We start from the raw sequence: 26,140 nt of genomic DNA, 5'->3' as shown, positions 1-26,140 counted from the left end.
AATTGGTACACATTCTGAAGTTTCAGGTCTATTTTCAGTTCAGTTACCTGTGCTTTCCATTATTTTTATCTACAAATTCTTAGCAGATTGTCAAAAACAGGAAATTAGGTAGAAAATAGTTGAAAACTCCATTCTAGCTGTTCCTAAAAGAAGAATTAATTAATTTGGTGCCTAGATAAACAGATGCTCGCATAGTATTTATGTGTTCATTATACTTCTATATTGTCTAGTAACCTCTTGTGGCAGTTCACAAAGTTCAGGGTGTACATCCCAAAATTCCTAAATATTTAAAACATGTAAAAGAGCAAAATCCAAGTAAAATGAACAGAGGACACCAAAATTGTCAAGATCAAAAAAGCATAAAATGTTTTTAAAATTGAAAGAATAAAAAAATGAAAGAAGAATGAAGTATTCAACTAGTATCAAAAAGATCATAACAGGATAGCAAAGCAAATCTCTGGGAGCAGGAATTCTTAAACATGACCATCAGGGGGGAAAAATCCATACTGACAGTTTCACTAAAACTTTTTATCCAGATTGAATCAGAATGTCTTTAAATACAATCTAGAAATATACTAACTGTATAGCCACCTTCATTGTTATGTAGATAATGAGGCTAAAAATATGGCATGATGTGGTAAATAAAAAAATACTAAAACATGTAGATTAGTTTCCTCTTTCTTTAGATCAGATTGATCTTAAACCTGATTTGCCTTTTCACCAGATTCTGATTAGTGTTCATGAATTCTAATTTAATAAAACTTTTTCTCTCACCTTTAATACTGGAATGTTTCTCCTAACTTTTAGGTAAAGAATAAAATGACCAAAGAACAATACATTAAGATGAACAGAGGTATTAATGATAGTAAGGATCTCCCTGAAGAATATCTGTCAGCTATTTATAATGAAATAGCAGGAAAGAAGATCTCAATGAAGGAAACAAAAGAACTAACAATACCCACAAAAACAAATAAACAAAGTAAGTATCTGCAGAAGACTTTTATTCACAGGATATTTTTTTTTAATTCCATTTATATCCCGCCCTTCTCCGAAGACTCAGGGCGGCTTACAAGCTTAGCAGTAGCCTTCATTCTATGTATATGCCTGCTTATTAGGGCTTTCACACACACCCCAAGCGGCATTATTACAAAGTCAGCTTAATTGCCCCCAACAATCTGGTTTTTTTGTTGGTTTTCTGTTTTCTTTTTGATAGCTGTAATCTAATAAAACTGTCTGAAGATGCATATTCTTATATCATGCATATATATGCTAAATGTATTGATCTACTATATCTCTTTTACTTTGTAGTTTACGAAAACAATTTAAATAACACACAGCTTTCAGATAGATATTATTATATACATTCAACTTAATAGCTAAATGTCTTAGTTTTGATCTTTAAACCTAATTTAGATACTTAATTACAGAGACAAAGATATGTTTTAAATACTTGATCTTTTCTTACATTAAATTTGAGACAGTTCATATTGCAAACACTGTCTTTTCATTTGCACGTTAAAATAGAAAAATTTGGATAGATGGTTTCTAGAGAAATGCACAATTTTGTTAGAGTTACAAATTTGTCCTTCATTCATTTATCAAGAACTGTATGTTTTGTAATAAGTTTGTAATGAGCATAGTTTTAAATACATATAAGATATCTCTTAATTTATTTTTTAAAGTTATTACAAGTAGTACGATGGCAATTGGGACTGGAATTGCCATTGCTAAGTGCTCAGTTGTAAGTTCAATGACCACACCACTTAGAGAAGGTAGTGGTGGCGATCTGATTGCCATTTTTAAGGAAAGACCATGTAGGTTATTAAGTGAGGAACTTATGTGACCAGATTTTCTGACTTCCTGATGGCTTCCCCATTGACCTTTGATTGACCTTTGGTGTGAGAAGCCAAAAGGAAACATCAAAAATAGCAATCATGCTTGGTGCAACATTGTAATCACGAACCAGAAGCCAAGATTATGATCAAGAGACTGCAGGGATGCTGTGATGATTGGAACTCTGATGACCTTAATCTCATCCAGAAACTAACTGGCAGCCAACCCAGTAGTACAGGGAGTGCAGAATTATTAGGCAAATGAGTATTTTGACCACATCATCCTCTTTATGCATGTTGTCTTACTCCAAGCTGTATAGGCTCGAAAGCCTACTACCAATTAAGCATATTAGGTGATGTGCATCTCTGTAATGAGAAGGGGTGTGGTCTAATGACATCAACACCCTGTATCAGGTGTGCATAATTATTAGGCAACTTCCTTTCCTTTGGCAAAATGGGTCAAAAGAAGGACTTGACAGGCTCAGAAAAGTCAAAAATAGTGAGATATCTTGCAGAGGGATGCAGCACTCTTAAAATTGCAAAGCTTCTGAAGCGTGATCATCGAACAATCAAGCGTTTCATTCAAAATAGTCAACAGGGTCGCAAGAAGCGTGTGGAGAAACCAAGGCGCAAAATAACTGCCCATGAACTGAGAAAAGTCAAGCGTGCAGCTGCCAAGATGCCACTTGCCACCAGTTTGGCCATATTTCAGAGCTGCAACATCACTGGAGTGCCCAAAAGCACAAGGTGTGCAATACTAAGAGACATGGCCAAGGTAAGAAAGGCTGAAAGACGACCACCACTGAACAAGACACACAAGCTGAAACGTCAAGACTGGGCCAAGAAATATCTCAAGACTGATTTTTCTAAGGTTGTATGGACTGATGAAATGAGAGTGAGTCTTGATGGGCCAGATGGATGGGCCCGTGGCTGGATTGGTAAAGGGCAGAGAGCTCCAGTCCGACTCAGACGCCAGCAAGGTGGAGGTGGAGTACTGGTTTGGGCTGGTATCATCAAAGATGAGCTTGTGGGGCCTTTTCGGGTTGAGGATGGAGTCAAGCTCAACTCCCAGTCCTACTGCCAGTTTCTGGAAGACACCTTCTTCAAGCAGTGGTACAGGAAGAAGTCTGCATCCTTCAAGAAAAACATGATTTTCATGCAGGACAATGCTCCATCACACGCGTCCAAGTACTCCACAGCGTGGCTGGCAAGAAAGGGTATAAAAGAAGGAAATCTAATGACATGGCCTCCTTGTTCACCTGATCTGAACCCCATTGAGAACCTGTGGTCCATCATCAAATGTGAGATTTACAAGGAGGGAAAACAGTACACCTCTCTGAACAGTGTCTGGGAGGCTGTGGTTGCTGCTGCACGCAATGTTGATGGTGAACAGATCAAAACACTGACAGAATCCATGGATGGCAGGCTTTTGAGTGTCCTTGCAAAGAAAGGTGGCTATATTGGTCACTGATTTGTTTTTGTTATGTTTTTGAATGTCAGAAATGTATATTTGTGAATGTTGAGATGTTATATTGGTTTCACTGGTAAAAATAAATAATTGAAATGGGTATATATTTGTTTTTTGTTAAGTTGCCTAATAATTATGCACAGTAATAGTCACCTGCACACACAGATATCCCCCTAAAATAGCTATAACTAAAAACAAACTAAAAACTACTTCCAAAAATATTCAGCTTTGATATTAATGAGTTTTTTGGGTTCATTGAGAACATGGTTGTTGTTCAATAATAAAATTAATCCTCAAAAATACAACTTGCCTAATAATTCTGCACTCCCTGTAGTAATCTTACATGGGCAAACCTTGATATACTGATAACTACTTAGGCCACTGCAAGTTGTATCAATTGAAGTCTCCACATATTCAAGAACAGCTTCTTTGATTATTTATAACATAAATAGCTACCAAAAGAATGTTACATACAAATTCAAATAGAAAAATATTTAATGTAGTTTATGACAAAAGATTATCTTTAAAGTATTTGGATGTGAATATTCTTTGTGATGTAGATGGTGAATAATTTCATTAGAATAATTTGCTTACAGATGTACCTAGTGAAAAGCAGAGAAGACTACTTTATAATTTAGAAATGGAGCAAATGGCTAAAACAGCTAAAGCTTTGATGGAAGCAGTAAGCCATGTTCAGGCTCCTTTTACAAGTGCAACACACTTGGAACATGTAAGGCCCATGTTCAAGGTAAGTGTTTTCAAGTTTCTCATTCTTCCATGTTTCATATGGGGAAGTTAACATTTTTTATTTTTATTTTTTTAATCCCATTTATATCCCGCCCTTCTCTGAAGACTCAGGGCGGCTTACAATCTAAGAAGCACAAATCAATGTGCTTAGCAATAGCCTTCATTCTATGTATATGCCTGCTTATTAGGGCTTCCCCCCCCAGCGGCATTTTTACAAAGTCAGCTTATTGCCCCCAACAATCTGGGTCCTCATTTTACCTACCTCGGAAGGATGGAAGGCTGAGTCAACCTTGAGCCTGGTGGGACTCGAATCTGCACTAATTGCAGGCAGCTGGTGTTACTTAAGGAGGCATTAGCCCACTGCTCCACCAAGGCTCTTTGAATCAAATCAAATCATCTGAAGAATAGATCTTTTTGGTTTCTTAATCACTTTTCTAATCATGTTAGTATTACAATTTTAGGCAAATCAAAATGTGTTAACAGTATTATAAAGTTAGATAATATGAGTTAGATTGTATTTTTTAATAATATGAGTTAAAGAAGCTTACATTTATTCATACAAACACAGAGACACACTCACGTGCACAGATATATGAATCTCTAAGCATGTGCACTGGGTGAGACGTTCTCATCATGGCCTGGCTAAGAGCTCATTACTTCTCTAAATCTTTTTCATATTACTAAATTGGTTTTGATTATGAAATAGTGAGTTTGGGAGCAAAATTCCATCTGTTAACTAATCAATTACTTAGAGATGTCCTCTAACTATTGTAATAGTAAGGATACTCATCACTATTCTAAGCTTTTGAGCACATGTTGATTTTTCTTGTCATTCAATCACTTCCAACTTCCAATTCACCGTGAAAAATCACCAGGAAAACAAGTGTCAGTCATTCTAGTAGTGATGAAAGAGATATTTTATGCCTGCAAAGGAGTGGCAAATTGTGTAATAAGATATAATAAAACCCTAACACTCTACTTTTTTATTTGAGTCAGTAAACATATTTCTTTTTTTTCTTATGCAGAAGAAAATAGCAATTTAAGCTATGAGTTGTGCAATGAATAGGATATTGAATCAAAACTGGGAATACCCTTTTACAAATATTCATTTGTTATATGAAGGTCACTAGCAGCCAGTTTATTTTACAGAACCCTTTTAGGAATTCAATGAATGAGAGACCTCACATAATCACCATTAACGTCTGTGAATAAGAGTATATATCAATAGCCATCTCACTATTCTCTTTTGCGGTAAATAGCATAATGCTTAGCCCAGAAAAAGAATAAGAAATAGTAAATCAAATAAATAAATTGCATGAGATTAAAAAAACAGAAAATATGGCTGAATAGAATATATATTAAAAGTGAAAGAAAGTGCAAATTATGTCATTTCCATACTTAGCTTTATATATTTTGTTGAATATTAAAATGTGACATACCATTTTTTAAATTCTGTATTTTAGTTAGCCTGGACACCATTCCTAGCTGCATTCAGTGTGGGTTTGCAAGATTGTGATGACACAGAAGTTGCTTCTCTTTGCCTGGAAGGAATTCGATGTGCAATCAGGATAGCGTGCATTTTCACTATCCAGGTAATACTAAATATTAAAATTTCATAGAACAAGTATTGGTTCTAAAAATAGTAAGCAGTATTAAAAGTAATTTTGCAAATTGAAAGCAATCTTTAATTTCCAATTTCAAATAAATTACGTGTACCAACTTCAAAGTAATAACGTAGTTAAATTTAGGCAACAGCATAGTTCTGTATTGTTTCCACTTACTAAAATAACTATATTCCTCATAATAGACCAAATGGAAAGTGGTATTCGAAACTTAATTTTGAAATTAATTCAAGTTTTCTTACATTTTTACTAAAGGAAAAAAATGTCCTGTTAAACATATTACTGTTTATTTTATTAGCTGTAAAAATTTTGAAATTGTTATTTTAATAAGTACACAATAAATGTGCATTGTATTTTTTAAAGAATTGTTCAGATACAGCTTTTGAAGAAGCTTATTTTCCCCATAATCTGATGTAAGTGAAAACATATGGGGGCATGGTGGCTCAGCAGTTAAAGATACTGGGCTTATTTGAGACCTGAGCACCATGAGATAGGGTGAGCTTCCATTACTTGCCCCAGCCAGCCTAGCAATTCAAAAGCATGTGAATGCAAGTAGATAAATAGGTACCAATTTGATGGGAAGGGAACAGTGTTCTCTGCACCTTGGCATATAATCATGCCAGCCACATGACCACAAAAGCATCTGCAGACAATGCTGGCTCCCTTAGCTAAGAAACGGAGATGAACACAGCCCCCTAAAGTTAGACACGACTGGACAGGGGAAATCTTTACCTTCTAAGTGAAATCCATACCAGCATTATATGGATGCACAGAATGTCACCTTTTGTGACCTGACAATCAAAGTCGATGAGGAAATCAGATTCACTTAACAGCCATGGTTCTAATTTAGTAACTTCAGTGATTCGCTTAACAGCTGTGGCATGAAAGGTGATAAAACGGGGCAAAACTCACTTAGCAACTGTCTTGCTTAGCAGCAGAAATTTTGGGTTCAGTTGTGGCCATGACACAAGTACTATGTATAGTGCATTTGAGTATAATAAGTGAACAGCCAGTTTTAGTTCATCCATTTTTCTTAATTTGATTGCTTTAGTATTTACTTTCATTTCTATGTGTGCAGAACTATTATATTTAAAAATTATAACATGGAATAGGTACTATCAAACAGAAACAGATTATTTCTTTCTTCCTATAGCTTGAGAGGGATGCTTATGTCCAAGCACTAGCAAGATTTACTTTACTTACTGTGAGTTCTGGTATTACTGAAATGAAGCAGAAGAATATCGATACAATTAAAACGCTAATTACTGTGGCTCATACGGATGGAAATTATTTGGGAAATTCTTGGCACGAGGTAGATTTATCTTTTCAAATATATATATAGTAATTGAAATTATGTAATATTCAAGGCAACATCTATTGTAAAATTTAAATTACATAAAATTAATAAAATTACGTAAGATTACACTACTGTCATAGTTTTGCTTAATATTGCATATTGGAAAGCAAACCCCATAAAGAAACTGGACGACAGTTAACTACAGCTAATCCTTGTTTACTGACTATTTGTTTAACAATTATTCAAAGTTATGACAATGCTGAAAAAAGAGACCTTGAGATTCCATGCAAAACAGCACCCCCTCAGTCACATGACTGCAATCTAGACACTTGGAATCTGTTTCACACTTATGATATTTCCAGGATCACATCATTGTCGTTTGCAACCTTCCCTGCTGCCTTCCTACAAGCAAAGTCAGTGGGGAAACTGTCTGGGAAGGTCGCAGGTGGCTCCAGTAAGTTCGTTACACCCTCTTTGGCCCGACAACAGCCACCCTGGCCCTGCTGCTCTTGCATTGCACCACACAGGCCACTCAACCATTCTCTCTCTCTCTCTCTCTCTCTCTCTCTCTCTCTCTCTCTCTCTCTCTCTCTCTCTCTCTCTCACACACACACACACACACACACACACACACACCAGCCCCACCACATTCGTGGACCACTCTCATATGCCTGCCTGGCAACAGCCACCCCAGGCCCCAACATGCTCACATCGAGCCTTGCAAGCCATTCACAGACCCGACCCACCCCTGCTCAGCAACAGCTAATCGTGGCCCTGCCATTCTTATACCATGCCTTATCTGCCTGCCAGCCTGCTTGAAAACCACCTGCTTGAAAACCACCGACTGTCTTCATTAAATGAGGATCGCAAGTAATTACTTGCTATCATTTAATGAAGACAGTAGGCGTTGCCAGGATTACCATCGCTAAACAATAAGGTCATGTGACATCACACCTTATGACCGCATAGCTCAGCAACAGAAATTTTGGTTCCAATTATTGTTGTTAACTGAGAACTACCTATAATGGTTTTAGGTTGTAGTAAAATTATTTCTAAAATATGGGCCTTTGTGGATTGTTTAGTTAATTTGTAGCATTCTTTTCTTAATTCAAGATTTTGAAATGCATCAGCCAGCTTGAACTAGCACAATTAATAGGTACTGGAGTAAAACCACGTTACATATCTGGGACTGTGAGAGGCCGAGAAGGTTCATTTATAGGAACAAAGGATCAGGCTTCTGACGAATTTGCAAGCCTGGGACTTGGTACGTATTGTAAATACTAATTATTGAGTGGAATAATTCCTTTAACAATATATATAATACCTATTTTTGACATAGATATGTCAGTGCATTTTCTTTGAAAAAAATAAAACGTGGAAAAATTATGACACTTAAAAATGTGTGTTTTTAATCTCTAAATAGCTTTATTTATTGGCATCTTATTTTAGTTCTATACCTGGAGGGAAATATTGCTGGAATCTCCATGTCCAGGTTTTATTTAGAAAAGGCTGAATAGGAGCCAGTGTATATATACTAGTTCAAAAACGACATGTCCTTTGCATGTACAGTTTAGCTTTAATCCACTAAAGTAATTCAACAGCTGATACTATTAGGAAATACTGAGGAAAAATTGAACAAACAAAATGTTCAGGTAAAAATTATTTGGGATTATGTAGGAACATCTCCATAATATGAAAAGTGTTTGGTAAAAAGTAATGTACATATCTCATGAAGAAATCATTTTTAGACATAGATGGAATAACTGCATGCTTTTATTCTCCTCTGCTGTTAAATTATATTATGTAGTCCAAGCACCAAGCACATTATCAACTTCTAACAAACTGCGTAAGGTCATGTTTTAGATTCTTATGCATCAACCTTGGACAAAGTTCCCTGTTTGCAGGCTGAAAATTTCCTCAACCCAAGCACTGTATTTCACAGAAAACTTTAATATATTGCTGGGAGTTTCAATGCTGAATGGAATTGTTTATCTTCTAAAACTTCATAGCATAGCGGGTCCCTGTATCACTGCAAAGAACAGAAGATCTTTAATTAGTGTGGGTGATGACTGGCATAATTCCCCTTACTTAAGACAATTAGCTGCATTGGTGTAAAACATAATTCTGTCATTCTGATTCTATTATTGTTTGCTCTTGTGACTAAGGGTATTCTTCACCCAGATAGATCAGCAATGGAAATACCTTTATTTGATAGAGTGCAAAAACTGTATCATTGATCAGTCTATTTATTTTCCATCAGTGACTCATTTCTTCAGCTCTGCTAGTGTTTACCTTTTAAATAATGATAAATTAGATGGAAATAAGTTCAATATATCCTTTTAGTCTTTATTCATAGTATAGCGAGGTAGCTGCATCTCGCAGTTAATAGACGATGTAGGATTAACGTGCATCTTCTCTTTGGTAAACAATTTTTGGGTAGCAGTCATTTTGTCAATGTTATTTTATTAATGTTAGTAAACATACCTTTAATTATTTACAGTCATTTTTCTCTCACAATCCATATTCTTTTTTTGATGTGTTTTATAGTTGGAGGAAATATGGACTGGAAGCAGATTGCAAGTATTCAAGAATCTATTGGAGAAACTAGTTCACAAAGTGTTGTTGTTGCTGTAGACAGGTAATTTATCTAGTATCAGAACTTGCTATATAGAAAATAGTATTCTTTATTCATTAGTACAAGTGGTAGCATAGTCATTTTTATAAAGCATTGTAAAAAAATTAAAAGGAAATAAAATTAAGCCGTTTGGGTGGTTTATGTTTGCATGCTTATGAAAATGGGAAATGAAAATATTCTTATCTCTTCATGTTTCTTTTAACTCCATACCTATTTTCAGAGGTAGAAATTGTAATATTCACTTCATAACTGGTAGAACTCTTTTGCAACCTAATTTGTACTAAAGAAAACATATCACAAAAAATTATTGCACAATTTTGTTTATTTGGCAGAATATTTACAGGATCTACCAGACTAGATGGAAATGCTATTGGTAAGTATTAATTTAGATATGGGGGAACATAAATTCTGTAATAAAGACTGATTTAATTGACATTTTGAAAATAATAGTAAGTAGATTGTATTTGGATTCAACAGTGGATTTTGTCAGATGGCTTTGTGCTGTTTCTATGGATGAATTGTTGTCTGCAACTCATCCCCGGATGTTCAGCCTACAAAAAATAGTAGAGATTTCTTACTATAACATGGGACGAATAAGGCTACAGTGGTCTAGAATATGGGAAGTTATTGGAGATCATTTCAATAAGGTATGTCAGAGTTTATTATATATTATCCTTATTTTTATTACCTTTTAATTGACCCTCAGATCCAACAGATATAACCAAAAATGAAGCTAACCAAGAAATATAAATAATCAAAACATACTATCTTCATAGGAGTCCATCCACACTAGCAGTCTGAGCCCACTGGAACAGAAAGATGTTTAGTGTCCTACAAGAGCTAAGCAGAGTTGGAGGCTCTGCTCCTCATGAAAATTGTTCTGTGACATGGGCTTGCCATCAAAAAAGAGCACCCACCCTCTTCAGTTCATAAAGGGTAGAGATCTTCATTATTAGGCTGTACCTGTACAGGCTATCTCAAATTGGGAGGAAACAACTTTATATATAAGAAAACAAACACTTTCAGTTGGGCATAGAATCGTATTGACAATCAGTGTGCCTAGTGTAGTATCCATATTATGCTAACCCTTCCTGTCCCTTTTAGGATGTGGGTTGCTGCATGGTGAACTGCAATTACATACTGAAATTTCAGACAGCAATAAAATTATTCTACTAAACATTATTGCTAGAAAGAAATACTAAACATTTTGAAATTTAAAATAATTTTGTAGTGTTTTCTTCAAATGTAGATTTAACATGTAGGTTGCTTTTATTACAGTAGGTTTTTATAGATAACATTGTATATCTTTATGCTTTCTAATTTGACTTTGCTAGGTTGGCTGTAATCCCAATGAAGATGTAGCTATTTTTGCCGTAGATTCCTTAAGGCAATTATCAATGAAGTTCTTAGAAAAAGGGGAGCTTGCTAATTTCCGATTCCAAAAGGATTTCTTAAGACCATTTGAACACATCATGAAGAAAAATAGGTATTTAAAATCATTCTGGAATCTAAACACATGGAATTGAATCATATTTTTTTCTTTTTTGTTATACTGTTATAATTCTTCATGTATTTGATTCAATATATTGTATAGTAGTAATTAAAATGATATATTGTTTAGATAACTTGGAATACTGAAAATAAAAGAGGAAGAAATAGTCGATCTTCCAGCTCTATTTGTGCTGTATTCTATTCTATTCTATTCTATTCTATTCTATTCTATTCTATTCTATTCTATTCTATTCTATTCTATTCTATTATCAATACTAATTAAATTTAAAATATTTATATTAGAAGCACATTTGACTTTTTTCATACAAAAGTAGAAAAAAACAAGTTGCTGCAGATTACATCAAAGTACTAGAACTAAGTCAATTTTAACCAGTAAATGTATGTATTTGTGAAATTTATTTTAGATCACCGACCATTCGTGACATGGTTGTCCGTTGCATAGCCCAGATGGTAAATTCCCAAGCAGCCAATATACGATCAGGCTGGAAGAACATTTTCTCAGTTTTTCATTTGGCTGCATCTGATCAGGACGAAGGTATAGTGGACCTGGCATTTCAGACTACCGGCCACATTGTCAGTGAGTAATAATATATAATTTATAGAATATTCCCAAGAGTTATAATATTTTGTTGGGGGGGGGTTAGCTTTAGAGCCAGTTTGGTGTACTGATTAAGGCACGTGGCTAGAAACTGGGACCATGGATACTTCCACTGCCTTAGGCACAAAGCTCCTTGGACTAATTTAAATGGGTCAGCATATCTCCATTCTTCTGCAAACGAGCCCTAAACAGCTTACGTGTAAGGTGTATATGTGCACCCACACTGTCACGAACATAAAGCCTTCGCAAAACATCCCAACACCTAGCAGCAGACTCCTCACCACGAATATGGACAAGCTGCTGGTCATTCAGTGTTAGTCCAATAATGCAAAGAGCTTTCTCATTGCTTCGTTTAAAGTTGTCTAACTTCTTTGCATCCTATTCATCATCTGGATCCCAAGCAGTAGTATCTGGTGGGTTATTTACAACAGTCCATAGTCCTTCCTTGCGCAAAAGCATGCAGCATTTCGTGGACCAGGAAACATAGTTTGTCCCATCCAACCGGGTTATCCAGGAGATGCCTGACAACTGTTCTTGTGCCATTTTACACCAAATACAAACTCAGCTAGGAATACTGTGTGTACTTACTCTCAGTACAGGCCTGGGCCCATAACCAGTGTTAAGGAATTTATTGTGCAGAGGTCTCCTTGTGCTACCAAAGAGTTTGCACAGACAAGGAAGGGTACTGAGAGCAGTAAAAGTTACACACAGAAATACACTGAGTTCTAAAAGCAAAAAGTATTTTACTTTGAGGTGGTGTAAGAACAAAAATGCACAGTCAAAAATAAACAGTCCAAGTAGCAATCCAAAATACAAAGTCTTCTTACCGGTCCAGAGGTCAATACACAGTTCAGGTTACAACAGTAGTAAACCAACAGCAGAGCAAAAACAGTAATAGTAGAGATCAGTGAATTCAGAGAGAGAGAGAAGCTACGTTCCTAGCTTCCTCTTATGGCCATGAGAACACTTACACACCCATTGGCCAATTAACTTCTTAAAGCCATAGCATTATGGTTAATATATTTTCAACCCAACATTGTAGGCTAACACCATATGCCTAACACAATCATTCTCCAAAATTTATTTATTGATTGGATTTTTATCCTGTCTTTATTACTTTAAGTAACTCAGGCAAAGAACATATATAACAGTCCTCTTTTTCCCCACAACAACAATCCAGTGAGGTGGGATGGGCGGAGGGTCTTGCTAAGAATACTCCAGAGACTTGTCCAGGCAGTAGCTAAGAGTCAGTGCTGACTCAAAAGCACAATAATAATTTTAGTTTTAATGGAATTTAAAAATAATATTTATGTTTATTGATATTTGACTTCTTAGCTTTATTTTAAATGCTATCAATATATCATTATTTTGCTGTAGTAGTGATGACATCTTGCCTTAAAAATGAACATTTAGAACATTACACATGTTCTTTCTTTTAGCAATTGTGTTTGAAAAACATTTCCCAGCAACCATAGATTCCTTCCAGGATGCAGTGAAATGCTTGTCTGAATTTGCATGCAATGCAGCTTTTCCTGACACAAGTATGGAAGCTATTCGCCTCATTCGCCATTGTGCAAAATATGTATCAGAAAGACCTCAGGTACAGTTTATTCTGTGTCAGAATATTATTTACATGTGCCAGATGTTGATTACATTCTGTACTGAAAACTAAATTTCAGCAAATTATAAGATGGCATATGTGTTTGAATTCTCCATGAAATAATAAAATCTGTTTTGAAAACTTCTGTTGTGTAAACTTCTATTTTTCCCCCTTAATTTGTCAGTCTGGTCCATCATACTTCTATGTTTAGAAATAAACTTCTTGTGCGTAAAGTTTGGACCATGTTGTCTATCCATATAAAAATGCTACAACTAAAGAGAATTAATGTTATAAACTTATCTTTATTTTTAAAGGCTTTCAGAGAATACACTAGTGATGATATGAATGTCGCTCCAGAAGACAGGGTGTGGGTGAGAGGCTGGTTTCCAATTCTCTTTGAGCTGTCCTGTATTATCAATAGATGCAAATTAGATGTAAGAACCAGGTAACAATCCATATTTGTCATTCGACATTATAAAGTGTACATTTTAGTTGTAAGCTCCTAGAAAGCGCTAGATGAGATATTGTTATCGCCACATTTGTTAAAACTAATCTGTCAGCAAGAGACTGCAAAGAAACAAAATAATGTGAATACATGCCAAATTTATTAGATTTTTATCTCACCATTATTTATAAGTAACTCAAGGTGGTAGGCATACCTAACACTCCTTTCTTCTTATATTTTCCCTACAATAACACTGATAATCATAATCGTTCACGTATTTGCTTTGAGGCCATTTTTACTTTAGTATATTGTTGGAACTCTATTGAATATCTGAGGGAGAGAGAGAGAGACGGAGAGAGAGGAAGAGAAATGTGTGGATGAGAATTTAGTATTTAATTTTGTTACTGTATATGATACGCAAGTCTGGTTGTCTAGCTGTTTATTTAAAAAAGCCTTATCTTTATATTTAAGTCTAAACCTAAATTATGCAATAGTACTTTAAAACTAGAGTTGGTAGCAGACAACACATTGAACAAGCTAATATAATCAGACTGCCGGAGAATCATTAAGGTATATTTCATAATTTAATCTAAAAAGCTAAATTTCTGAAGCAGCATGTTCTCATGCATGTGGCATTTAAGCAGCAATGTAAGCAACTCAAACCAAAATACAAGTAGCACATTATGAAGTGGACAGTAATTGGGATTTGAGAAATCCACTACTAAAACTTAATCAACCCATGATTATAAACTTTCATTCTCTTTCCAATTCCCTTTGCACATAATATTTTAGAATAGAAATGTTGCCAACTCAGTAATAACCTATGTGTAGTGAGAGAACAGGTCCAATTCTCAAAATTGTCTACACAGAAAATTATAGTTGACTTAGACAAAGATATATGGATCCAAATTCATAAGAACTATATATAATAACCACTTTACTAGAAGTCTGATAATTGTGATAGAAAATGCTTGAATGATTGTGTAGTTTCTATGAGTATATTAACTACTAATATTTTTGTGGATTGCATACAAGAATCCAATACATTGTTCTAACTTTCATTAGAGAAAGTTTCATATATGACCTGAATTTTATACTGAATGACACAGTCTTGCCCACATAAAATGCTTCTATCAGGCTTTTGAAATTTTGAGCTGCTTCTTTTTTGTAAATATTGTTTCTAAAAGGTTATATAGAGTTGTTTATAGGGAGTCCTTGACTTATGACTGTAAAATATTACCTGTAAGATATTTGCCTATCTATTCTGAGTGTAACTGTTTATGTTTAACGATAATTTAAAAGTAAGAGCTGAAAGATCTAGTTGGTAATTCTTAACATTCATTTTTATTTCAGAGGTTTAACAGTTATGTTTGAAATAATGAAAACATATGGTCACACATATGAAAAGCATTGGTGGCAGGATTTATTTCGGATAGTCTTCCGAATATTTGACAATATGAAGTTACCAGAACAACAAACAGAGGTAAAAATAACCTGAGAGTAGTTCATATTTTACTACCGTTACATCTTTATGTTCAGATTACATTTTATACCCATAAGCTGAGCAGAGAACTGTCTGTATGATATCCATTTTTTAATTCTACTTCATGCTATTTTTATTGGCATACTTTATATAAAGTCTTTTCTGCATAATGAACAATTTTGAGAACATAGTCATGTACTAAAGCTTTTTGTAGATTAAATTGTCACTTTCTACATTATGTTAATTCTTGTGTAATTACTGTTTCCTTCTATTATGATGCAACTCATGCAACCAATATTTTTAAGAATATCAGGCAAAAGGAATCATCAGGATCTTTTAACACCTCTTTTAGCATCAGAAGACTTTAAAAGGAATTAAATTTAAAAGACGGACCAAGTTAACAAATACCACTGGTGCAGAGATGTTGACTTTTATTGTTAGGCCATGTCAGTTAAAAGTTGGCTAAAGTGTTGAGCTGGAATTTGATAAAAATGATATTTTGAAGAGATACTTAAAATGCCCTCTTGATTGTTTTCATAAATGTAGTATTATATTTTACAATTGGATGATTATTATTTGGCAAAACTTCCATGTGTAACTATCCCTTTGTAGTAGCTGTGCATTTAATAGAAATTATAATTTACATTAAGTTAAAATTAAAATTTAAAACTGTACTAGCAAAATTATCTCTATATGAGGTTGATCATTCCAATTAAGTCTGAAACTTCATAACTGCTTATATTTTTCTCTGAACCAAAAATATCCTGAAAGTATATAGTATTAGAAAATACTAATTGGCTCACACTTCCCTGCTTTGTCTACCAATTTAACAGCAAAGTTCTTGTGGTGGTGTTGAATAAAATTTTTCGCCTTAGGTTCAGAGTGCTTCATTGCTTTGCATACTTTAAGTGATACATAATAACCTAAATGATATTAAAATTCCAAATGAATAATTAGCACATTTTCAAAGAATATATAATTTATTTATTTATTTTTAATTCCATTTATATCCCGCCCTTCTCCGAAGACTCAGGGCGGCTTACAAGCTTACACAGGGGCAAATGAAAAACATTTTTATAGTTCTTTGGAGATAGTAGTGACCTAAAATCAATGGTTAAAAATGTAAAAGGAAAGTGCCTTGCTTTCATAATTTCCTTTATGTTCCTGTTATATTACGTGAAGATCCTCTTTGGCCTTCTCTAGCCTCTTCTCAGCAATCTGTTTAGGCTTCTATTACAGAGTTGTTGTTTTTTAATATTCTCCAACTTTCCTGAAGGACTTTGATGCTCCTGGCTGCTTTTCAATGTTAATACAATTATTATTGAGAAGGTCTCTCTGCTTTTTTCCCTAGAAAGCGGAGTGGATGACAACAACTTGCAATCATGCACTTTATGCAATTTGTGATGTATTCACACAGTATTTAGAAGTACTTAGTGATGTTCTTTTGGATGATATATTTGCTCAGCTGTACTGGTGTGTTCAGCAAGGTAAGATTGCATCAAGTTGTTACAGACAATGCTTGCAGTTTATTCTGTATACTATGAACAAGCTAATGTTTTGTTTGCATTTCAGACAATGAACAACTGGCACGATCTGGTACAAACTGTTTAGAGAATGTTGTCATTCTGAATGGGGAAAAGTTTACCCTTGAAATCTGGGATAAGACTTGCAACTGTATGTTGGATATCTTCAAAACCACTATTCCCCATGCGTAAGATATCTTTCCTTTTGTAAATATTTGGGAGAAAGTCTGCAAACAAATTCATATGTATGAAATATTGAACATGCATTAGCTATGCTTGTCTTGATATAATGAGCATACATGTATTTGTTTTATGTGACATTTATATAGCCTTTATATTGGGTTTAGTCACACATAAGAATCTTGGAATTCTTATCCTTATCTGTCAGATCCTTAACTAATTCATACTCAGAGCAGGTCTAATCCCTCATCCGCTTATGATTTTTTTTAAAAATAATAGAGTAAGATGGTTTGGACTTCTCTTCTGCTTTTTCTTAGTCATCTGAACTGAGTTTGTTCAGATATGTTTAGTGACTGGTGACCTTGCATAACATTATTACCTAATAAACTAATTAAGAACTTTCATTCCTAAACGGCTTCTACTAATTCAGGAGCATTAAGATAACATTTCCAAATCTAATGGTCATGCTTTTTTCCTTCTTTGCTAAAAGAAATTGTAAATTAAGGAAAAGGGGTGAAAATATATGCTATATTTACTTATAACCCAGGAAAGTTTTTTAAATATAAATTTTGGATTCATTTTTGTTGAAAACACTACTACAGATTTCTAATTGTTTTTAATTGTAAAACATTGAGATATTTCTGTTTTAGAATTAAAGTTGCATTCTCTTTTTAAGGCTTTTAACTTGGCGGCCAGTGGGAGGAGATACTGCTCCTCCATCTCCATCTTCTGGAAAAGAGAAACAGTTGGTATGTTTGAATAAAGAGAGATATGTAGCATTGTATGTTCTATGTGACATAGATTTCCTACTTAAAAATTTCATACTTAAAAGAAGAAGAAAATAACCTATATCTGAAACTGTGAGAGGGATGTCATATAAATTTAATAAATAAATTTACCAGGTTAGAAGACAGTCCCTTATAGTATTTTGCCAACTGTGTCATGTTATTGTAAAAAATAAATCAAAACTGAAATCAATTATATTGCTTAACTTCCTTGCAATTAACCTATTTACTTAGCTCCGTTTTGCTCACTAAAATAGGCTCATTATTATTATTTATTTATAGGTTATTGTAAAATTCTCAGTACCAGAAAAAAAAAATTCCCCTTTCACTTTCTCCACTGCACACATTCCACGGGTGCCTTAAATTTACCTGAGAGGCTATTCCAGAGCTAAGTGGGAATCTGTACAAATGGAAGGACCAAAAGGATTTGTTCCATTAGCACTTGTTGCTTTGGCAAACGGAAAATAAATAACTTTTGCATATATTTTAATTAAATGTATAATTACACATTTCATGGTGTTCTGTAATTACCAAATCAAATTAAACAAAAATCCTAGTTCAAAGCAAATTCATTAAGGTGCTCCTAGGAAGTCTATTTCTTTGCCAAATCTATATGAGATAATTTTTCTCTCTTTATTTTCAGGATGCCATATCACAGAAATCTGTAGATATTCATGATTCTGTGCAACCAAAATCTTTAGATAGACGTCAGTTTCAGCCTATTGTAGGGATGCCTGCAAATGAGGAGGTCAGCAAAAACAAACCTATAGCAAGTAAGAAGAAATGTTTCCAAACAGTTATTTGATAATCTGCATTTGTTTCTATGTTTGTGGGTTTTTCCTTCTGACACCTTGCTGTCAGAAATAACTTTTGAAATTCTGTAAGCATTGAGAATGAATGAACATTACAAAAAGAGTTTGGCTTTCTTAGGGCGTACTCTCTTATTTTAAATGCCTTAGTAACCTAATTCCTAAGATTCCTGGAAGTTAAGAAAAAATTCTCACCTGTGATGTTCTTTACATTTCTAATTGTGGGTGTACATTTCTTCCTGGTTTACGATTGCTTCCTATTTTCAGGTTTTTTAGAAAAGTTACAAAAATAAAAAATTCCCTGTCTTCTAAGTTCTTTTCAGTGGTTTATTGTTTTCAGTCTTTCGTACATTTTTGCTTTAAAAGATTCTGGGGGAAAAAGGTCATATAACAGTGTTAAAAGTAATACAGCACACTTTCATAAGAATTTGGAAGGCTTTGAAGCCATTCAGTTTTACAATTACAACTACATTTAGAAAGTTGAGTAGATTTATTGCTGGGTGAACTGTGGCATAACTAAAATCACGGCAAAACTATGTTTCTTTTTCCTAGAGTCACTGCAATTCTGCAGAAATTATAAACCATTTGTTCTCCTTTGGGTAGGAACTCTTTACCGCCCTACACTCCCATATTTCATCATAAAGCCGCCATGGTATTATTTTCAACAGTTTGAGGTTGGCAGAAGACAGTTATGTGCTGGAGAGTAGAAACTATGGTATGGAAGTGACCTACGATAAATATTCCAAACTTCTCTCAGCACCTTTTGCACCTGGGCCACGCTTATTTAAAATGACAATGTGCTGTCATTCCCCAAAGGAATGTTACACCTTTAGATGACATACTTTTAAACTTTATTCTAGATATTTTAGTGTTAAACTATTTTTGAACTTAAATTTGCAGCTGAAATTTAACACAATTCAGCTGCAGCTGAAATTCAACACAAACACAATTGTTTGCACAGCTTTGATGTTTAATTAAACAATACATTTCTATGATATTTGTGTTAAAGATACAGGTGGACAGTATATAACTCTTCAGAAATTATTGGCTTGCATTTCAGTAATCTTTCACTATCTTTTGTGGCCAGGCCTCCTGGGATTTTGTGTTCAACAACACTTAAAGTCTTTATATTATTAATTTTACAAGTACTATAGATATTTTATATACATAATTTAGGGTAATACAATTGACAATTGTATTAGTATATATTCAAGTAATTTGGCAGACAGTAGAAAGTTTCTAACACTTACACATAGATCTTTAGTAGTTTGCATGATTTTTTCAGTTACCAAATTTATTTTACTTTTTTCTTGTTTTAAAAGAATTTCCAGATCAGAAACTGTTTGGTGCGCTGTTAATCAAATGTGTCGTACAACTGGAACTTATTCAAACAATAGACAACATTGTATTTTTCCCAGCAACCAGCAAAAAAGAAGATGCTGAGAATCTAGCTGCAGCACAGGTAAGGAAAGTCCACTAGTATGCATATTCATGTAAGTGTTGCCTTCTTCTAGTTTTGAGTCAAATGCTCTGTTTCATAAATTTTGTAATTTCTGGAGAAAAATTCCTGGATTTCCAAACATTTCAGTAAGCATCCAGAATAAACTATGATAACAGAAAAATTGGATCTGCATCATAACATCCCTGGCCTTTTGTAATTGAGTGCCAGGGTTTGGATGCAAGTATTCCAGATTTAGTCTCTGTTGTGTTATCACAAAGTATGTTTTGTTGTTTGCTTTCTTGACTCCCAAAGATCCTTTGAACACTTCTTATTTAGATGCCAAAAAAAAATTAGATACCGAAAGTTAAATTTAGTTTCTTGCTTCTTCTGTAAACCTTTTGAATGCATCCTATTAAATAATTATTCTCTATGTAATCAATTACATAGAGAATAGCTTTTAGATACAAACAAGCTTCACATCTGATGCAAATTTCCTTAATGTTTCATGTGCCTTTCTCTTAAATAATTTGGGAGGTAATGCTACAGATTTTTTAGGAGGAAAAACATGATTCGCCTCATCACTGTGGCTACATAAGTAGCAGCTGCTCATGGATAGCTGCCGCTACTGAAGGATGCTGTTTTCTTGTCCTTTGGATATGGGTAATCATTAAGTAACAATATACATTGTGCACAATTATTAGGCAAGTGAGCTTTTTGACCATATCATCATTTTCTTGCATATTTTCCACCTCCAAGCTGTATAAACTTGAGTGCTTAGTGGATATAAGCGTATCAGGTGATGTGTATTTATGTAATGAGAGAGGGTGTGGTTTAAGGAGATCAACACCCTATATCAAGGTATGCCTTAGGCCAGGGGTAGGCAACCTCGGCTCTTTTATGACTCATGGACTTCAACTCCCAGAATTCCTGAGTCAGCTGACTCAGGAATTCTGGGAGTTGAAGTCCATGAGTCATAAAAGAGCCGAGGTTGCCTACCCCTGGCCTAAAGCGGCTTCTTTTCCTCAGGCAAACTGGGCCAAAAAAAGAGATTTAACTTGCATCAACATGTCCTAATATAATTAGCCAATTTCATAAATTCAGTTAACTAATATTTGAGATTTATTTATTATGATGATATCTTGATGAAATCAGTTTGTTCTCAATAGCTGGAAACCTTATTGAGATTCATTGTGACACCCAAAAAGCTAACTGTAATAAAACTTAAAATTTCCTTCCTTCCTTCCAGAGGGATGCAGTAGACTTTAATGTTCATGTGGACACACAAGATCAAGGAATGTATCGTTTTTTAACATCACAGCAGCTATTCAAACTGCTGGATTGTTTATTAGAATCTCACAAATTTGCTAAGGCTTTCAACTCAAATAATGAGCAAAGAACTGCACTTTGGAAAGCAGGTAAGTCTTTCTTGCCAATTATAAGGACTTTCAGTGATGAACATTGCAGAAAAATACTGTTTGGGTAGTCCTCAGGTTACGACAGCAATTGTGACTTGACCACATTGCTTAGCAATGGCTGTCCCGTAGTCCTAGTTGCCATTATTACCCCAGAACTATGCAATTTGTTGTATGGGAAGAGATGAGAGCCCAGGCAAGTGGGCTGCATGTGGGAGCTACAGAAAAGCAGGAGTTCCCACAGGCAGGTACAGGCAGAAAGTACAAAGTATAGGTTGGTGAAAAAGTAGCAGAAATGACTTCCAGCTTCCTGTTGGCTTCTGTCTTTGCTTGTGGAAAGTCAATATGAAAATCGTAATCATGTGTCTATAGCTTTCTGCAGCATTGTAATTATAAACTGGGCACTAAGGACACAGCTGACAATCACATGACTCCAGGAACACTACAATGACTAAAATTTGGAGGACTGATGGTAAATCCCCCTCATTTAGTGTCATCATAACCTTGAACAATAGCTAAACAAATGGTTTTAAATTGAGGTCTACCTGTACAGTAATGTATTTTAATGTGGCATAGTAAAATTATAGATTAAAAAAACATAACAATGCCTTTAGCTTCAAGTTGTGTACTGATAACAGAAACATTAAATCATGTCTTTTAATGTTTGTAACCCAATTTCTTTGTACTGAAATTTTAGAGGAATATAAATTCTGGATTTCAATAATTCAATAATTCTTTAAAAGGTTAAATATTTTTTTCTGATGGGTAGCCATAATTTGTAACAAGAAAAATGATATATAAATACTGAAGGTTGTGCTGTGTCACTAGCATTTTTGATCACGTGTTCATGCATGGAATTTTGAGATTTCATTATTGTCATAGCCCCAAAATGGATGCGATGGAGGAGGAGTCTGTTCATTAACAACATAGTTGCACCCATTTATATAACCAATCAAAAAACTTCTATTTAACAAATGGCAAGGTTTCCTTCCAATCATGCAAAACCTCAAAATCCTTCCTGCTACCCTCACCTTTCTTTTGTCTTTTTTTTCCTGGGCAGCCAGGCATTTGTTCAAATAAGATAGTGGGCTACAGCTTTGTATAGTCTAACAATACTTTCAGTGTTCTATGTAATATGTAGCCCTGAGATATTCTTATATCTAAACTTAGGTTTTCTTGGATGCTAGTGATTTGCTTTATCAGAATGAGCAGGAACACTGTAGGCATTTAAGAGATGTGCTATGAAGAGAGAGAGGATCCCATAGGTACCAAAATGTAGACCTCGACTGATGATTACAATTATACAAGAATTTCGGCTGCTAAATACTGCCATCATAAAGAATAATACATGGCTGCTTAGCGACAGCAATCCTGACAGGCCAAGTTGTTATTGTAATTTCAGATGTCCCGTTCACTAAATGAGAAGCAGAGAGAGTCTCAGATAAAGAGTCCAGAGGTGCCACGGGGTGTGTGTGTGTGAAAGAGGCCCTGGTAGGCCTAGCAGAGGCCACATTGAGTTGGGACAGGGTGCCACGATTAACCATCATTGTTAAACTGAACTTAGTGAGTTCTGGGAGGCCAGTGAAAGAGAGTATGGGGTGTGCTTATGGATAGATGTAGGAAAGACTATACTTGGTCCCCTAATGCTCTGGGGCAATAAGAATCCCTTGAGCTGCAGCACAGTGCAAAGCCAGCATGCCCCAGAAAGCCTCAATCACCATGGCCTGCCACAACAGCATAGTGCAAAGCTGCTGCACCATATGGAGTATAACATTTTGCTTAAAGAAAGATGATATTAATAGAAATCCAGCTCCCACTCTTGTAGAATTTTAGAAGCATCCTCATTAGGAAATCTGGATGCTATGAATAGCCTATGCAATAGCCCTTTTGTGCCCATATTTTACTCAAGTGTTGATTTTTAGATAGTCAATAAAATATAAATAACAAATATTGTTTTGGCAGGTTTCAAAGGAAAATCGAAGCCCAATCTGTTGAAACAGGAGACTAGCAGTCTTGCTTGTGGGTTACGTATACTATTCCGCATGTATATGGATGAAAGTCGCAAAGATGCCTGGGAAGAAGTGCAACAAAGATTACTAAAGTAAGGCTTGTTTATAGCTTTTACTGCACATTATTTAAAATTTTAAAGACGTACTGAGTTGGTTAATTTTCAGCAATTAGCCTCATGACACAGATCCATTTAGCAAAGTTCTTCAAAAGAAGAATCTTGAGAAGACAGTAAAGGAAAGAGCCAGCAAGTCATTGTCTACCAGCATTTCTCTAGATCTAACCTTTTGTTTATTGGGAATGTTTTCTATTATTGCCGTTCAGTAGTTCAGTAAACAGACATATGATCTCACTCCTTCCTTCTCCTTTTACTTCTTACCATTATCTGAAATAAATGACTGTCAGCTATAGACATCTTTATTTGAGATGAGATCATCCATTCAGTAATCAGTGAAATACTGCATTGCAGCTGCCCCTTGACAGCTTTACAATATACTAAAGTGTTTTGTCTAACTTTTAAGTATGCTTGGTCTTACTGACGTGCCTTTCAATGTGTTGGTTTAGGATGGGACTATTGAACTGTCTTTCTGAATATGCAGTTTTTCTGATAAGGATTCTGTTTTGAAAATAAACAACTAAACTTTGCTTTCATGTTGGCATGTTGCTTGTAGTGTCTGCAAGGAAGCTCTCAGCTACTTCCTCACTTTGACTTCAGAGAGTCACCGGGAAGCTTGGACTAGCCTTTTACTTTTATTCTTAACAAAGGTTCTGAAGATAAGTGATGATCGGGTAAGTAAGCCTTCTGAAAATGGTTAGGGCAAGAGTAGGCAGTTGAAGTGTTGGTAGACTGCAGTATACTGACAGGAAACTTCCATGGTGTCTATAATATTTTATTAGAATTTTTTTGTCTGAAAGCAAGGCAGGAGGAGTAGCTGGTGTGCTGTGAAACAAAGCGTCAAACTATATTTACTATAATGGCTCTGTCTTTTTATATGACAACCATTTGTGATTGTGCCACTGCTGTGTTCCCTAAATTTTAAATATGCCCACTGTCCCAGAAAGCTCACTTTCTTCTGGAGTAGCTAATGTTGAAAACTGATTCTAGGCTTTCTTGTATAAAATTCTGTAATACTGCAAACTGTGAAGCTGGAGGGAGTAAGAGCACTTAAGTCTGGTTATGGATGAATGTAGAGGTCCTGATTTATGATTTTTGACCGTAGGCAAAATTTAGTCTTGTCTTGATGCTCTTTCTGGACAGCAATTGTTTTATCCGGGTACATCTCCCATGTAAAACTAGTTTGTACAGCTTCTTTATAATGATAGACTCATTCATTTTTGCATCAGTAGTGGCAAGCATTGCCTGTAGGTCACGTGATGATATTCTGGGATTCTTAGAGATTTCTTTCAGCATCTTGCGTTCTGCTCTTGGGCTGAACTTGCTGGGACAGCTAGCTTTGGCAAGTTGGCAATTGTTTGAAATCTTCTCCTTGTAGATAATCTTCTGGACAGTGGAATGATCAATGTCCAATTGGAAATCTTTTTAAATTCCTTCCCAGACTAATAGGCATCTATAACCTTCTTTCTAAAGGTTTTAGAGAGCTCTTTCCATGTAGGTATGATGATACCACCACTTTAACTGTAAAGAGCAAATCAAACTAATTATTCACTTGGACAAGTTCCAGATCTAATCATTTATACAAAAATCTAGTATTTCTGTTTATAACTGAAAAGCATGTTAATAATATGTAGTGATAAATATAGAGGTAACCTTTTTCACATGCAAAATTTTTGTGTATGTTTTTTAAGTTACAAAATAGACTACAAAATGTAAATGGTGCATTATATTTGCTATATTATATCCTTTTATGCATCAATATGGTTGGAATGAAGTACAAATATCTATATACCGAAATACATTGAAAATGTATTTGGGGTGCACTTAAGTTTTTCATATGACATGTTAGATATTGCTGACAATTCCCAGTAACACCAGTCAATATGACTGATAGTGAGGGATAATAAAAGGTATTAATTAATATCTTAATTAAAATTTATCACTGGTTGCTTGTATGTACACTGAGAGCTTATGCACTGGAGACAAATTCCTTGTGTGTTCAATCACACTTGACCAATAAAGAATTCTAAAAGTAAAGAACTATGCATTCCCATCTCTTGGCAGATTCTATTATCACATGTTTATAATGCATCCTCATTAATCTGGAAAAATAGGAAACGCTTTTCATGTATTTCAGTTTATGCTCAAATAAACGGAAGCCTCCATGAGAGCACTAAATATAAAGGATCTCACAAATCTTTCCCTGAGAAAAAATAAGTTTTTCCAGATGTTGGAGTGTTGGGCTTCTTTTCATTTCAAAATATAGCTGTGGTACATCCCTTGTAGATTGTTCTTTGTCAGTAGTAGATCAATTCTAATTCCAACGTTGTGGGTCACAGACTCCAGTTGAACTCAAGCTTGAAGGAATAAGGAAGGGTATTTTTCTTTCTTTCCAGGGATTGAGCCCAGTTTTTTTTTTCCTTACAACAGATCATAATTGTTATGAACCAGTTTTTGGATCAATTCTCCTCCATTGCTGAGGAATAAAAACATTCCAATCCATTCATGTCATATTGCCATTTGCCTTCTTTTTTCTCTCCTGGTATCAGTACTCCAGTGCTAATAAGACCATGCACATTTGTTTCTTTAGAAAAAGGGATGAGGGAATCTAACACCTAGATAATTCTAA

General features: G+C 34.9%; 1 protein-coding gene across 2 annotated transcripts in view; it reads left to right on the top strand.

Annotated features, from left to right (window-relative positions):
• ARFGEF1 (ARF guanine nucleotide exchange factor 1) overlaps window positions 1-26,140 on the top strand; it is a 68,892-nt gene that overhangs the window by 41,370 nt on the left and 1,382 nt on the right. Inside the window, exons 18-38 of one of the 2 annotated variants that reach the window (XM_081325286.1) lie at window positions 808-979; window positions 3,897-4,048; window positions 5,511-5,639; window positions 6,823-6,981; window positions 8,080-8,230; window positions 9,514-9,604; window positions 9,934-9,974; window positions 10,079-10,248; window positions 10,936-11,087; window positions 11,518-11,690; window positions 13,151-13,311; window positions 13,626-13,756; window positions 15,110-15,239; window positions 16,591-16,726; window positions 16,812-16,950; window positions 17,619-17,691; window positions 18,371-18,500; window positions 19,859-19,998; window positions 21,224-21,392; window positions 23,352-23,490; window positions 24,068-24,185. In XM_081325286.1, coding sequence (XP_081181412.1) covers window positions 808-979; window positions 3,897-4,048; window positions 5,511-5,639; window positions 6,823-6,981; window positions 8,080-8,230; window positions 9,514-9,604; window positions 9,934-9,974; window positions 10,079-10,248; window positions 10,936-11,087; window positions 11,518-11,690; window positions 13,151-13,311; window positions 13,626-13,756; window positions 15,110-15,239; window positions 16,591-16,726; window positions 16,812-16,950; window positions 17,619-17,691; window positions 18,371-18,500; window positions 19,859-19,998; window positions 21,224-21,392; window positions 23,352-23,490; window positions 24,068-24,185 — 2,856 coding nt within the window. Of the gene's footprint in view, window positions 1-807; window positions 980-3,896; window positions 4,049-5,510; window positions 5,640-6,822; window positions 6,982-8,079; window positions 8,231-9,513; window positions 9,605-9,933; window positions 9,975-10,078; window positions 10,249-10,935; window positions 11,088-11,517; window positions 11,691-13,150; window positions 13,312-13,625; window positions 13,757-15,109; window positions 15,240-16,590; window positions 16,727-16,811; window positions 16,951-17,618; window positions 17,692-18,370; window positions 18,501-19,858; window positions 19,999-21,223; window positions 21,393-23,351; window positions 23,491-24,067; window positions 24,186-26,140 lie in introns of those variants that run through there. The other variant, XR_014026131.1, reaches the window with a different exon arrangement.

Source organism: Vipera berus (assembly GCF_964194415.1).
Source record: "Vipera berus genome assembly, chromosome: 3".
NCBI lineage: Eukaryota > Metazoa > Chordata > Lepidosauria > Squamata > Viperidae > Vipera > Vipera berus.
This window is presented reverse-complemented; position numbering and strand designations above follow the sequence as displayed.